A 14,152-nucleotide genomic window follows, 5' to 3' on the forward strand; every position below is an offset into this window, starting at 1 on the left:
TATTTTTTTTTTCGTTTTTCCTCCTTCGAATTTTTAGTTACCTATTTTCAGAAGACATATTTTGCATTAACACCAGTCAAGTCCATTGATTTAGCACACATTTGTCTCAATATTTCAAGATTGTAATGTTGGAATGGTACCTCCCTTGTCTCAATGTCCAAGGCTTCCACAAGTGTCAGGAAGGTTTAAAATTGCAAGTGAGAACTGCACTCGCCCACAACCATTGCCAGGTTAAGAATGTTAGACCAAAGAAGCACCCTTCAAATTATGATAAGTGAAAACTTATGCATTATATCGCAACAGCCCATTGAGAGCCTGGGCCTACCTACCGACTGCTGGCCTCACTCCCACCTGATCCAATTCACTCTCTCACCTGAGGTAGGAGATCAGCCAACCAGTTGCAGGGTGACGTGTGGTCAGCATGACAGACCCCTTGTTGTAGGTTTCATGACCAGGTTACACTACTAAATCGTAGCTCCCCAATTTCTTCAGGATGCTGGGTGGCCACTGGTTCCATACACAGGTCAAAATCTCAGAGAAAAGTTGTTGCGCTTCCCCCAGGAGACTCGAACCTGTGCGCGTTTCATAGCCGGAGCCCAAAGCATGACACCCTGGACAGCATGGCCACAGTTCAGGACATGCATCCTATTAGAACAGGAAAGAATCAAAGTTTTAGCATACCTTTGCATGTTTTTCTGTCTGAAGCCAGCCTGAATCCTCTTCTACAGGAGCACCTGAAGCTTCCTGGAGTATTGTGGCAGAAGTGATCACATCCAGAGATACCCAGCTCACATTCGTCCACATCTGAACATCTTTTTGGATCACTGACAGAAAGAGTTTACAGTTATTTAATCAAGTTTTGACTTGTTTTAAGGAAAAGCCTAGGTATGCAAGTATTAATCCTTGTATTACGTAGGTGTGTGCTATGATATGTATATCGAGTAAGTGAGCTGAACATACAAATTGATAAATCAGGGCAAGTACATTTCATGCACTTGTGAACATATTTATTTCTCATATACTCTCACTACCAAAGAGTCAATATTCGAAACAGCACAAATAAACTCGAATACAAATCATGGGTAACAGTTTCATAGATCGGAGACACATTAAAATCTGATATTTTGTGTTTCGCATGATTCATACTTACCAATTGTGTATTGCGGAACATTGTTCAAGGTGCCATTATGCTTTTTACACGAAAAAATATAAAAAAAATTCACATAGAGAGTAATTTCTTTGACTCCTTTTTTCGCTTCCATAACACAGAATATGGCATGCAAATTTTGACTACCATAGTGGGCATGCAGTGTTTCCATTCACAGATAGCCCCACGAACCATTTCGGATAAGGTTAGGTTAGGTTTGGTTACATTAGGCAAGCAGAGTAAAAAAAAGGGTTTGAAACACTGAAACGTATGCAGCATCTGGTTGTCGTAGGGCAAGCAAATGAAAGCAATAGCAATTGTGGGTTGGTGAGATATTTATCTTGAAAAATACACGATTTCCCGGTGAAATATATTCCACAATGAAAGAAAATACCTCGACGAACGTTGTAAACCTTGGAGAAACTCATTTCCGTAAGTAGTTTCTTGTGTAAAATTGAAGAAATGTGTGTCCGATGTATGAAACTGTTACCCAAATAATGATGTTTCTGGAAGCTATTAGAACTTTACACAACTTTTTATGTAAATTTCCACTGAACGTTAACAAGGTTATGTAGTATTACCTGGGGTGTGTTTTGTATCCAGATACACAGGCACATTTGTAAAATCCTTCGATATTCAAGCATCTCTGCTCACATCCTCCGTTCTCAGTTTCACATTCATTTATATCTGAAAGTAAAAATTTTAGGTGCATGAAACCGGACTACAACAAGCCAACATAAGTTAAGTTACAAAGTTTCAAAAATTGTCATGTCACTCTCTAGTACTGGTGCTATAGATGAATTATATCTTTCAAGCGATGAAATATAGTAACATCATTGTAGCATATTTTAATATTTAATTATTGACAGTAGATAATTTCTTTGAAATTGAAATTATGAACCATCATAATGCTGCATGACAGATAGAATGAGTTTGATTGAATATATGGCAAGTTTTCATCTTATACTTCGTTAGTGACACACAATTTTGTTTACTAATAAAACAATAACATGCATCTCATTCGTGGTATTTTCTGAATGTATCAATCTATCTGCTCATACAACTATCACAGAGATGTACCTATGAAAAATTTGGATTCATATGTCTAAACAAGGTTCGCGTTATGTAGAAAGATTAAAATTAAGATTCTGACATCTAAGTTAAAAGAAGGAATAAATTTCTTGGTATAATACTGACTAATTTTTATTTTAGTCAATGATACGTAGAAAGTTCATCTATGATAAGTATCACTTTAAAATCAAAATTCAATCAAATCTACTGAACTCAGATATATAATTGACTTCTGGACATTACATTCATGGAAGGCTACAGAAACCGTTGCTCCCTATATCATACTTTGATGCACTACACAGATATTAAAGTGAAAAAATGCAGGCTTAAGCAGAACTCGAACTCAATCTTCTGGTATACTGTGCCATTGCTACCTACTAAACTCCGTACCAGCTAACTGTAGACCAGGCGAACGAGAACAAGTCTCTGCGCAAGTAGTGACGCGAGACGGCTCCACCAATGAACAGCGAGAGGAACGGGATTGTGTAATGGGCGACGGGAGTTTTCCAGATTTTCTCCTTCACTATGCAGTGTTGCAAATTCTTGAAAAGGATAATACCAAATGCACATGGTAAACGAACCTTATTTTTGTCCGTACGCTTGGTTTAAGAATTTCTTAGGGAAATATAAGGGATAAAACTACAAGAGCATATTTTGACAAGCCGTGAATTTAGTGTACGGACTAAGGTCTGGATCGTACGGTTGGCAACACTCTGCTTTCACCACTCAATTTTCCTCCTCCTCCTCTGCCAATATGCGGGGTCCTGCTCTACAGCTACAGTTAACTGGGACAGGGAATAGGCACCATTGAAGTTGTCAGTATTTCAAAGGTTACAAATCCCATTGCAGTATAACTGTCCAAACCAATTCAAGTTAATGTGCTTCAATTATTAAACCAAGAAAGTGGCTATACCAGATGGTCATATTTTGTGAAGAACAGCTGATCATATGCTGACCTCACTCGTTGAAGAAAGAAAATATGTTATTATATATATATATATATATATATATATATTTTCTCAGATAAAGCCTCAAAGTTACAGACAGAAATAAGCAGCGACTGCTCGTGACTTTTCAAATATGTGTGCTACAGGTAGATGATGTTTCTTGCATTTACAATGACCCTGCCCCCACACACATACACACACTAACATGGAACCACTAGAGTACGCAGCATTTTTTTCCCAAGGGGACTGGAATTGGAAAAGTTGTATCACATATCTGCTTTCTAGGTAGGGGCAGAATGAACTATAAAATATTTTGCAATCACCATTTTAAATCTTCATTTAAAAGCTATTCAAAGACAAAAATGATAGTCTGATATCTGTTTAATGGGTGTTTGCATTTAACACTGTTTTCGTTTCCAAGTTCTTTACTGCTTTCACCCGAAACTCAAAATTTCGAGATGGGATGTAAACCCCATCAACACCCCTGCCCCAACCTTGCGTGTGTATGCCACTGCTTGGAACAACAAAGCACAACTGATCCTTCACAATGACTGCTACACATGCCATGCGCTTGACAATGAACCAATCAAAAAATTTCATGTCTGAATCAGTAAAGCTATCTGCAATCTTTCATCTTATACTGAGATAACACTTATCATGCTGTGGATCTGTATAACATGCTAGCAGATTTTATTTTCGAGCTGAGACCCTATATCCCCTGTAAGAGACGAGGGGCATTCAGGCACGCCACAAGGTGGTGAAAATGTGCCAATAGCCCGGTCGGTATTCCTTGTTGCTTAACAGCATAGGGAAAATACATAGTGCGCTGCATATTTTTGAGCCTCTTAAGCAGGCCATCCAATTACAAAGAAAACTAGAGGGAAATACTCCCTTCCCGTTGGCGAGATGCTGCAATTGCCAAATGGTGGAGTCAAATAGTTGCACACTTGCAGCTGGAAAATCAAGGCCACTCATTTCTCGTTGCATTTTCTTGGCTTCGCCCATTCATTGTATTCAGTCAAGACCTGGCTCCTATCCTTTCAAAACAGAGAGTCGCTTGTTTCAATGTTATTTTAGATAGTGCCCTTTTAAAAAATAAAAGATAGTATAGATGCTGTTTTTTTGCAATGAGAATTATACATACAGCCATACAAATTTTCTGAATGAGTTTAAAATTGAGCAACAGAGAAAATTACAGAAATTGTTCACACAACGACGAAGCTTGCAATCACGTATCTAGAAATATATTTCGAGGGGAGGGGTCTGAAACAAGTGTCTCAGAATATAGTATAGTAATAATACATGGTAATAATATAATATAATAATTTAATTAATTGTGCGCCATTGCACCACAAACAATTGGACGAATAATCTCTGGAAAATGCCATGTAATTTATTGTTATGAGAACAGAACATTTGAAAGTGTGTTCTTTACTTTTACATTCACATATTTTTCTAGACCTATTATAGGTGGTTATAGTCATATTACAAATAGGCACTTTTCACGAGCTAACTAATGCCTTGCAATATTACTAGTTCTGAGTTTGAATCCAATGTGAGGTATGGATATTTGCATGCTGTAGCAAAGTATGACGAGCTTTATGACACCATACATCAATTTTTGCAATCTGAAATTCTGGGTTCAGATATTCATATTCATATTCTTTATTTCCGTTGACCTATGTCCATAGGTATGGAAATCGTCATATAACAATACATACAGTAATAAGATATTAATACAATTTTAGACAAGGATTACAGTAATGATTTTAAGAACTACTACATGAAGGAAATCCAAATACACTAATAAAATATTAATACAATTATAGACAAAAATTACAGCAATGATTTGAAGAACTTCTACATGAAGGAAATCCAAATAAAGGAAGAATACACTATTGGAGTGAAATTACATACAATATTTAAGGCGAGCACAATACTAAGCAAAGAAATTTTTTTAGTGTAAAAATAAGATGTAAAAGTAAATATGTAACTTATACAACATGGAAGAATGCAATATATATACAGAACCGATTAATGATCACTTAGGCACAATAATAGCATATAGTGAATACTTCATACATGATAATATAAATAGTATAATTCCATTTTCTGTACAACCGAACCCTCTTTGTTGACAATTTATGTAATTTAATATTTACAAATTTAGAAATTCATTTATTGAATAAAAACAATGTCATAATAAGAATTTTGTTAATTCCCTCTTAAATTGGGTAGTTGATTCCATTGTTTTCATGTGATCAGGTAATTTATTATACAGGTGGATACCTACGAATTTAGGACCTTTTTCAAGGAGAGTGGTATTATGAGTTTGTATAACCAGATTGTGATTTTTTCTTGTGTTGTATTTATGTACTTCCTTGATACGTTTGGAGAAACTAGACATATCTTGTTTTACCTAGCACAGTAAATGTAATATATATAGGCAAGGTAATGGTAGAATGCCAAGATCCCTGAAAATTTTCCTACATGGTTCATTTATTTTCTTTCCTGCCATAATTCGTACTACTCTCTTCTGCAAAATAAAAATTTTTGCACTGTTTCTAGCATTCCCCCAAAATACAATTCCGTATGTTAGTTGTGACTGGAAAAGACTGAAATATGTTATTCTTATTGTCGAATGAAGTGCATGCTGATCATTTACTGCTCATCCATTTCATGATATCAACATAATTTCCCCTCTAAGTTTCAGCACGAGTGTAACTTGGGCCTAACTTTGGGAAAGTTACATGAATATTGGGTTCCAAAAGAGGTTTTGAAAAATTCTTCTACCACTGTACATTTTAATAAACATGAAAATTTGTGTGTGTGTGTGTGGGGGGGGGGGGGTCCTTCCTTGTGCCTTGCCCTGTTAAGTTACGCCTATGGGTTCCGGTATTCCACCGCAGCACATTCTGGTAATGTACATGATAATACCAGATGGTCAGAGGCGTGGCGTGCATGTAGCCGCTGTTACCGCAGGTAACACTAAAATATAAAGAATTGAAGAACCTGTCTTAAAATATTATTACGTACATAAACTGGTAATATTGTCGTAAAGTAAACATTGCAGTCTGACATTTTTTCTGACACCGGCAAAAGCGAATAGGAGGACTGATCCGGTACGCTCCACAGGCAACATGAGGGAAGGACCCTGAGCCCACCAAAGGAAGACTTGGCGTAGCGGTAAAGACTGTTATGGCGGGAGGAGGAGGCGGGCTGTTTAGCCGGCGCAGTTGCCGGTGATCCTTACAGGAAACATACCAGTGTTGCCATATTCAATTGACAGAAAAGAGCTAAGTCGCCTAATCGGGTCTATCTTACTCTGAAGGTGTCCAGTCACACTGGGGAACGATGGCGCAGTGTTAGTAGCATCGCCGCCTTATAATCAAGGGATTCCGGGTTCGATACCCGGTGGAGGCACAAGTGGTGCAGATCCAACTTTAAACTGTCCCGATTAGCATTACTGTTCATGAAGTGGACTTAAATCGCCAAATCAAAATTTAAAAAAATCAAATCACACTGGGCCAAAAGCAAACTACCAAGTGATAATTTGTATTTACACTAAATATCAGCGATTATGAAAGCCCTCTTTGTCCTTCTTCGACATCATGGGCGAGAAGGAGAGGAGAGGGATGGGTATGGTCAAGGGGTCTGTCCTTCTAAAAATGTCAACCTAAAATTCTATATTTCACACATATAATATTATTTCGGTTACAGGAATTTGTGATAATTGTTGATAATACAGATTGACATTGACATACGTTGACGCAGGAATGCCATAATTTCGGATTGAAGCAATGTTTTTGAGGTGGTAGAACTGTTTTTGGGTGAAAACAATACTTACAAGCATAATTTCCCGATTGTTATCTTAGCACGCTCTGAAGTGTCAGGTGTCGCAGGTTCGAATCCTCAGCAAGAAATGGTTATTTCAATGTTCGTTGTTATTATTTTACTTACATAATTATAAAAATTAATAATTACATACACAAAGAAATAATAATTTTATTTCAATAATTCACCACGCATCGTCATCGTCACGATTATCCTATAAAGCGAAAGCCTTAAAGGTAGCAAAGGACGTAAAATATACGAAATAGTAGTGGTGTCAGAAATGAGATTTCAGTGGATTTAGCGAAACATGGGAGTGGGAGTAGTTAGGAAACAGATGAAGACTACATCTACTCTACATACGTCTTATTTGAAATGAAAATGTTTCGCGATTTGGGCAAATCTGGTTTCAAAAGAACTAAGATGGCAACATTAGTAGAACTGGACTTATTGCAGGTTCCGAACGAAATATTGGGGAAGGGCCGATGCTGAGAGGGGAGGGGGCAAGGAGGGTGCTTCACGTGTTACAAAAGTAAACAACGGTTTGTGGGAGGGACTGTGCAGTGGGAGTTTTGTGACTGGTGTCTTTCGTCTTTATGTTGTTTTCGGGCATTGTCAATTAATTTATGAAGCTTGCCCCGAGTTCCGAGGTGGCGGGTTCATCCTATCTGGACAGTGTGTGTGATCGTGCGATAGAAGATATTTTGAAGCAATCTTTCGGTTCGTTATTTTGCAGAAAACATCGAAATTGTGGCGAAAGGGAGGCCAAAGCCTATTTTGAACGATTTAAAAACCAAGTCGTCTGCTGGATATGACCGACATTTCAATGTTTCGTGGTATAACGACTATCCGTGGTTATGTGGATGTGTGCAGTTTTCTAAACTCTTTTGTTGGCCATGTACTCTATTTTCGGGTGAAAAAAAAAGTGTCGAATTCAGATGTGGATAACATGGACCATGACCATGACGCACCCGAAAATTCAAATTCAAATGAAAAACTTCTCTTTATGACAGCATCATAGAAGTTTTTTGATTTGATTTGATTGATTTTGCTTCGCTTGTGCCACTTTTGGCTAATTTGCGAAGATGGGGATGATTGATGATATGATTAAATTGATGAATAGACATCACAAACGCCCATGCCCAAGCTAGGTTTCGAACCCGGGATCCCAGCATCATATAACTATTTTCAAAGACGGATTGATCTGCTCTATAAGTAGCCTTCGATGTTTCTGTAAGTATCAAATTACGTATTATTGTGTCAACAACCAATGTTTGCGATTTCACTTTAGTCCTTATGTCAACATTTTTTTTTCTGATTAATAACTTTACCAAAATCTAGTATTGAATTGCATACGTACCAGATAAATATTATATGAACTACTTGGAAGACATTGGGGTGGGGGGGGGCATGAGGTGGGGAGGCGCCCAAGTCTCCCTTAAATGTCCTACTGATAACCGGTAACACTTTTAAAAATCCACGCCACGCCACTGCAGATGGTGTATTTGTAAATATCATGAGCTGAAAGTTGTTCGGAAGGAATTAATTTTCTTGATCGCAAATTCTCTCATTGCACTCAGTTCCACTACACAACACATGACAATACGTTGTTCATAGCACTGACTATGCATGCCTGTCACTGTATTAATTGGGTTTTACTTTCCATAATAAAGTATTCAATACCAATACAGAAAAAAAAACCAAATCCGCAAACCACCTCCATCAAACACCAGAACAATGGCGAAGCAAGATTTGGCCAGACTGGTGCAAAACTTCCAAATGTTTGGAATGCCTGAATTTTGTGTAAAACTGAAGGAATCTTGGAACTTGATCCCACCTGCAACCCCCCATCCACTTCAACATCTGGTTGGGGCAGCAATAAACAGTTCTCATGCCAGGCACGAGGGTCATCGACCTTGAGGGGGAGAAAAGCAGGCAAGCTCCCTTGGAAATGGATGGCCCGCTTTAAAGTGAGAAGTTTCATTTCACTTCAGTGTTTTACTGAACTTCTTAAATCTATTAAATTTGTCCCTTTCTTTTCTTACATTTTAGCAAATTGAGTAATGTGCTATAGCACGGTAGCATATATTAAGCAACCACCAGTGGAAGTAAGTAATGTTTAATGGAACTCTTAATTACCTAAATCTAATGCCAACTTACCCACACATTTCCCCTGGCTTGAAGTAAATCCATCTCTGCATTTGCATTCAAATGATCCAACGGTATTTATACATTTTCCATCTGGACAAACATTAGGTTTCTCAAGACACTCGTTGATATCTACAGCAAGGAAATTAGATCCTTATCAAGATTAACATATTTGTAAATAGCATTTTAAGTGATCAATTGCATCCTGGAAATATGGGTTAGTTTGTCATGCTATGTAAATTGGTTTATTTAGGCTCGAAAACCATGGGATTATATAATTTACAGATAATTAGAGAATTCAAATTAATTTAAGAACCAATTATGAATTTGTGTGCCATCATAAGTCAAATATCTTTATTTCTTTAAAATTGTAATTTAACACCACCAATTTTCTCCTAAGAGAGACACGAAATAATAATATATGTAGCATATTATCAGTAGTGTAGCATCCTAGTATGCCCATACACCCGGCGTTCCGTGATTTAAAATTTTAAAAATGTGTAAATGATGTATATAGTATAAAGTAAAACTTGACTAATTATATACATGTTTGAGCATTATGGCATTATAAGAGCTATTGTTCACGATCTGTCTACAACGCTCCACTAACAGCTCACATTGTAGCTTTTCTCTAATGTCTCTTGCTTGCCGGATGCCAGCTAGGTTTGGCGTACAGGACTCTGCCTGTCTGGAGACAGACATAAGAAGGGAAAGCTTGTGGCTTGGATCTCTACAGCACGGGCGAAATGCTCTCTCCTATGCTGGCATACGGAGCACCTGATTGGTTCTAGAGCCCATGTGACCTTTCCTGCCTTCTGACGCAGACGACAAAAGTAGAATTCCTACCTGGTTTTTCGTGCTCGTGTCTCTGCTCATGCTGTGTGATGCCACAATACGCAATATTGACTGACGAATCTTTACCAAATTCAAATATACAATTTCTTAATGACCACTTTATTGTGTAATTTATTGCAAGAACAGTGCAGTGCATTAAAAACTAAACGAACAAAACAGTTTTTGTCAAAAAAGTTGGTAAAGTACTCGTGGTAGAAGTTTCGTTACTATCTAACTGCTTAATATTGCCAATGGAAATGTTTAGCATTCGTTTCAAAACAACTTAACATCGTATGGTCTCTGGACAAAATTATTTTAAAATGTTTATCAGCATTCTCAAGATGCAATAAACAGTGGTCTGAATTACTAACAGGCACTGTTACGCCAGTAGAGTGTACGATTGTTGGATCATCCACCCACCTCCGGGTAAGGAGTACATGCTGGTTGTCGCCTGCTTGTTGTTCAGACTAGGCCGTTTTCTCAATATCGTGCTTTGTGTTGCCACGGTCAAAGTGAATGCTTGCCTATAGACTAAAGGGGCTTGAGTTGCTTGTTGCACCTGTTACATGTGTCACGAGTCATTTTGGTGCGAAAGCTCCCTTATATGAAACCTTTCAAACCAAAGTGACACAACACACTTCATATGCCATTGAATTAGACTATTTCTGAATATCATGTGCTGTGTTGCCTTGTTGACTGTTGTTCACCTATACGTAGTCTGTACTTGCTTATAGATTGAAGTAGCCCACGTTGCTTGTTGCCTGTCTCATATTGCCTTGGTCTGTTCTTCACACACGTGTGGTGAATGTATTACCAGTGCTCGAAAAATCTTCTTCAGAGCTAGGCGCCAGCTCTGAAAACCAGGCGCCAGGAACCCACCTACTAGCAATTGTGGATACTATAAGAAGCTGAGCCAGCCCCTGTGGCAGAGTGGTTAGCACATCACGCTACAACGCTAGGGGTCCCAGTTTCGAATCCTGGACTGGGCTTGGATGTTTCTGAGTGTTTGTTCATCAATTTCATCATATCATCATTCATTACCATCTTCACAAATTAGCCAAAAGTGACACGAAAAGCGAAGTAAAATAAAGCAAATCAATCAATCTATAAGAAGCTAAGCATCACCATATTCAAAACATCGCTAAATCATGTGAGAAAGTGGGAAGTGGAGGGTTGGGGATGAAGAGTAAGACATTGTTACTGATTCTATGGAATGTTCACAACGTTGATAAAAAAGAATCACTTGCTAGCTTACTCTCTACTGCAATTTGAACTTAGAATCTTCAAAGTTTCGTACATTGAAACTTAAAAACGGCAATATTACAGCAAGAGATCACAGTCGCCAAGCTGAAACTTTTAGTCGCCATGGCGACCTGGCGACTGGGATTTTTCGAGTCCTGCGTATTACTATAGACTGAAGGGGCTCGTGGCTTGTGGTTTGTCATTTTGGTGAATTCTACTTATTGCTTGTGGTCTTGGCCTGAAAGCTCCCGTACTGAACTCAAGAAGCCATAAATAAATAAGTAAATAACTTTCACATAAAATATCACATATTGTTTTTCACTACAATCGTGTATAATCAAATTGTATATAATATTGGGTAGAAAGTACAATGTCACTAAGAAATCTCACCAATACATCTGGAATTCTTCACCCGATATCCTGAAGGACAGATGCACCTGTAGGAGCCCACTGTATTCTCGCATCTTCCTTCACACTTTCCAACTTCTGCACACTCATCTACATCAATGCAGCCTTTGCCATCAACATCCAACGTGTATCCAGATATGCAGGAGCACACAGCCTGCCCGTTAGTGCTTAGGCAATGTTGAGCACAGCCACCATTGTTATCTTCGCAAGCATCTACTTCTGCAATAAATCAGTCCAATAGTATATGTTGAAAAGTTTGTTTCCTTAAATATGAGAAGTAAAGACATTAAAAATAAAATTTAAAAATTAGACACTTATAAAGAAAATATCCTGCAGAGGCTCCTGTGCACTATTAAACCTGAGTGTATTAGGGGGGAAAAGCTGGAATGCGTATAAATTCCATAAGGGGAGAATGTGACCTTATAAGTGGAGGGCATTAAGAGTTTCATTTTTCAGTTGTCAGTGGTTCTATTACCATCTTCTTTTCTCTTAAGAAAAATCCAGTACATAGTGGACATCATAAGATTTATATGAGGCATAAGCAAATGACATTAATCATGAAAAGATTATCTCGGGCTATCGACCAGGTGAGTTGTGAAAATGATTCCAAGCTTTCAAGAGCTAACCTGGAGTTGACCGTATTATCTGCAAATGCAGTAAAGCATACATTAGGCAGACAGGCAGGACAATAGAACAGTGCTGTAAAGAACACCAAAGTTTCATTAAGAATTTCCATCCGGAAAAGTCTGTACTAGCACAACATTTAATCAATTGTGTTTTTTTTTAGTTATTTTAGTAATTAATTTCAGTTGTCAGTGTGCTAAGGATGAGACAATATATGGACATATTTTCGCTTTACATATTATAGTTCCTAGGTGCCAAAATCAAAATGCCTTGGTGCAATTTATATTGTGTAGAATTTGAGATTTTCACCCCATCAGGAAATTTTGAAAATTTCCTGCTCAGAAACTTCAGTCTCAAATGTCGAGATTGTAAAAATTTCCCTTCCCAATTACATGCTGACCAAAATTTTGAATTCTGCATACCCTTAATTATGACAGTAAACTTGATTTTAATGTCTCTAGTGAAAACGTGCTCTGCTTATTTAGTTGGACATAGCAGTTCAATGCTGTTACTTACAGCCTGAAATCACGTAAAAGAATGTAATAAAATATCACTACGATCTCACCATTCGAATTACATGAACTTTATCCAGATATCTCAGCAGATATATTTTCCTTTCTTTTTAATTATCACTTACCTTTGCAGGTTTTTTCATCTTCTGTCAAATTGTAACCTTTAGGACATGAACAGTGAGCTGATCCAAGGTTATTAATACAAATGTGACTGCAATTGAAGTTATTTTCTTCACATTCATTTATATCTGGAAGATAAAGTAATTTTTAATTAAGTAAGAACAAATACAATCAATCGGCTAAGGGACAATGAAGTAAATGTATGTATATGTAAATACATGGTTGGTGCTCAATTGATAGTTGTCAACAGTGATGTGCTTAATAAATTACAATAGTCTCTATCAGAGGTGGCCAAAGCATCGACCGTGGTGTACCAGTTGACCGGCAAGCCGTGAGAGATAGCCCGCGGTGCTCTGACATATTATACGGATTTCATTATGCATAGTCACAAAACATTTTATTACTTAATGCTCTGTATTTTCAACTGTTGTATCAGGAAAAGAGGTCTGTTGTAACAGTTAATTTCTTTCTTTGTTGAATCACATAATAATTAACCATAAAAAATGTAAATATTCTTTGCCTTCTCCGTTCGGAGTATCCAACACAAGTTAGTGTCCATTACAACAGATTGCGCACCAGCTATGGTTGGGAGGGAAGAAGGTTGGTTTCGTTACACTCTGCAAGGATGACAACGATATATCTACGTTCACATCTTACCATTGGATCATTCATCAGCAAGTGTTGACAGTGGTAGCATTGTCACCTTGTAATCAAGGGGTCCTGGGTTCGATACCCGGTGGAGTTACATAGTGGTTCGGATCCCACTTTAAACCGTAAATCCAGTCCTGATTAGCCTTACTGTGAATAAAGTGGACTTAAAACACCAAATCAATCAATCAGCAAGTGTTATGTTCCAAAATTCTGAGTTCAGCTGACGTTATGATCCCAGCATTCAACATTGTCAACTCGATTCGAGCCAGGAGCTTACAAAGACGTACGTTTCGAGCTTCACTCGAAGAATGTGAAGCTGAACATGGAGATCTTTTGCACACAGATGTACGTTGGCTCAGTCGCCCTGTATTTTTAAGAAGGTCCAGAAATTAGAGAGTTTTTTAAATCAAGAGGGTAAATGTTATCGTGAGTTAGAAGACCAGCAATGGTTACTGAAACTGTCATTTCTTTCTGATATGACCGAAAGCTAAATGAAGTAAATTTGAGCTTGCAAGGAAAAAACTTCTGATTGAAGTTATGAGTGTGATTAAGAATTTCAGGAAAAGGATTACGATGTTTGCTACTCAGCTAAGGAAGGGTGATTTGAAAAACTTCAG

The 14,152-nt window shown here is 37.8% G+C and overlaps 2 protein-coding genes across 4 annotated transcripts in view; one reads left to right on the top strand and one right to left on the bottom strand.

The window, feature by feature from the left end:
• Positions 1 to 14,152, top strand: part of Atg13 (Autophagy-related 13) — a 361,003-nt gene that overhangs the window by 122,644 nt on the left and 224,207 nt on the right. The gene's annotated exons all lie outside the window — the stretch shown is intronic.
• Positions 1 to 14,152, bottom strand: part of LOC145981335 (uncharacterized) — a 235,457-nt gene that overhangs the window by 40,194 nt on the left and 181,111 nt on the right. For all 3 annotated transcript variants that reach the window (XM_083114550.1, XM_083114551.1, XM_083114549.1), the window contains exons 11-15: positions 12,890 to 13,012; positions 11,611 to 11,847; positions 9,157 to 9,276; positions 1,729 to 1,834; positions 682 to 824 (exon numbers count right to left, since the gene is read on the bottom strand). In XM_083114550.1, coding sequence (XP_082970676.1) covers positions 682 to 824; positions 1,729 to 1,834; positions 9,157 to 9,276; positions 11,611 to 11,847; positions 12,890 to 13,012 — 729 coding nt within the window. The remainder of the gene's footprint in view (positions 1 to 681; positions 825 to 1,728; positions 1,835 to 9,156; positions 9,277 to 11,610; positions 11,848 to 12,889; positions 13,013 to 14,152) is intronic.

This window comes from Lepisma saccharinum, chromosome 29, assembly GCF_977018435.1.
Source record: "Lepisma saccharinum chromosome 29, izLepSacc3.1, whole genome shotgun sequence".
In the NCBI taxonomy this organism is placed as follows: Eukaryota; Metazoa; Arthropoda; class Insecta; order Zygentoma; family Lepismatidae; genus Lepisma; species Lepisma saccharinum.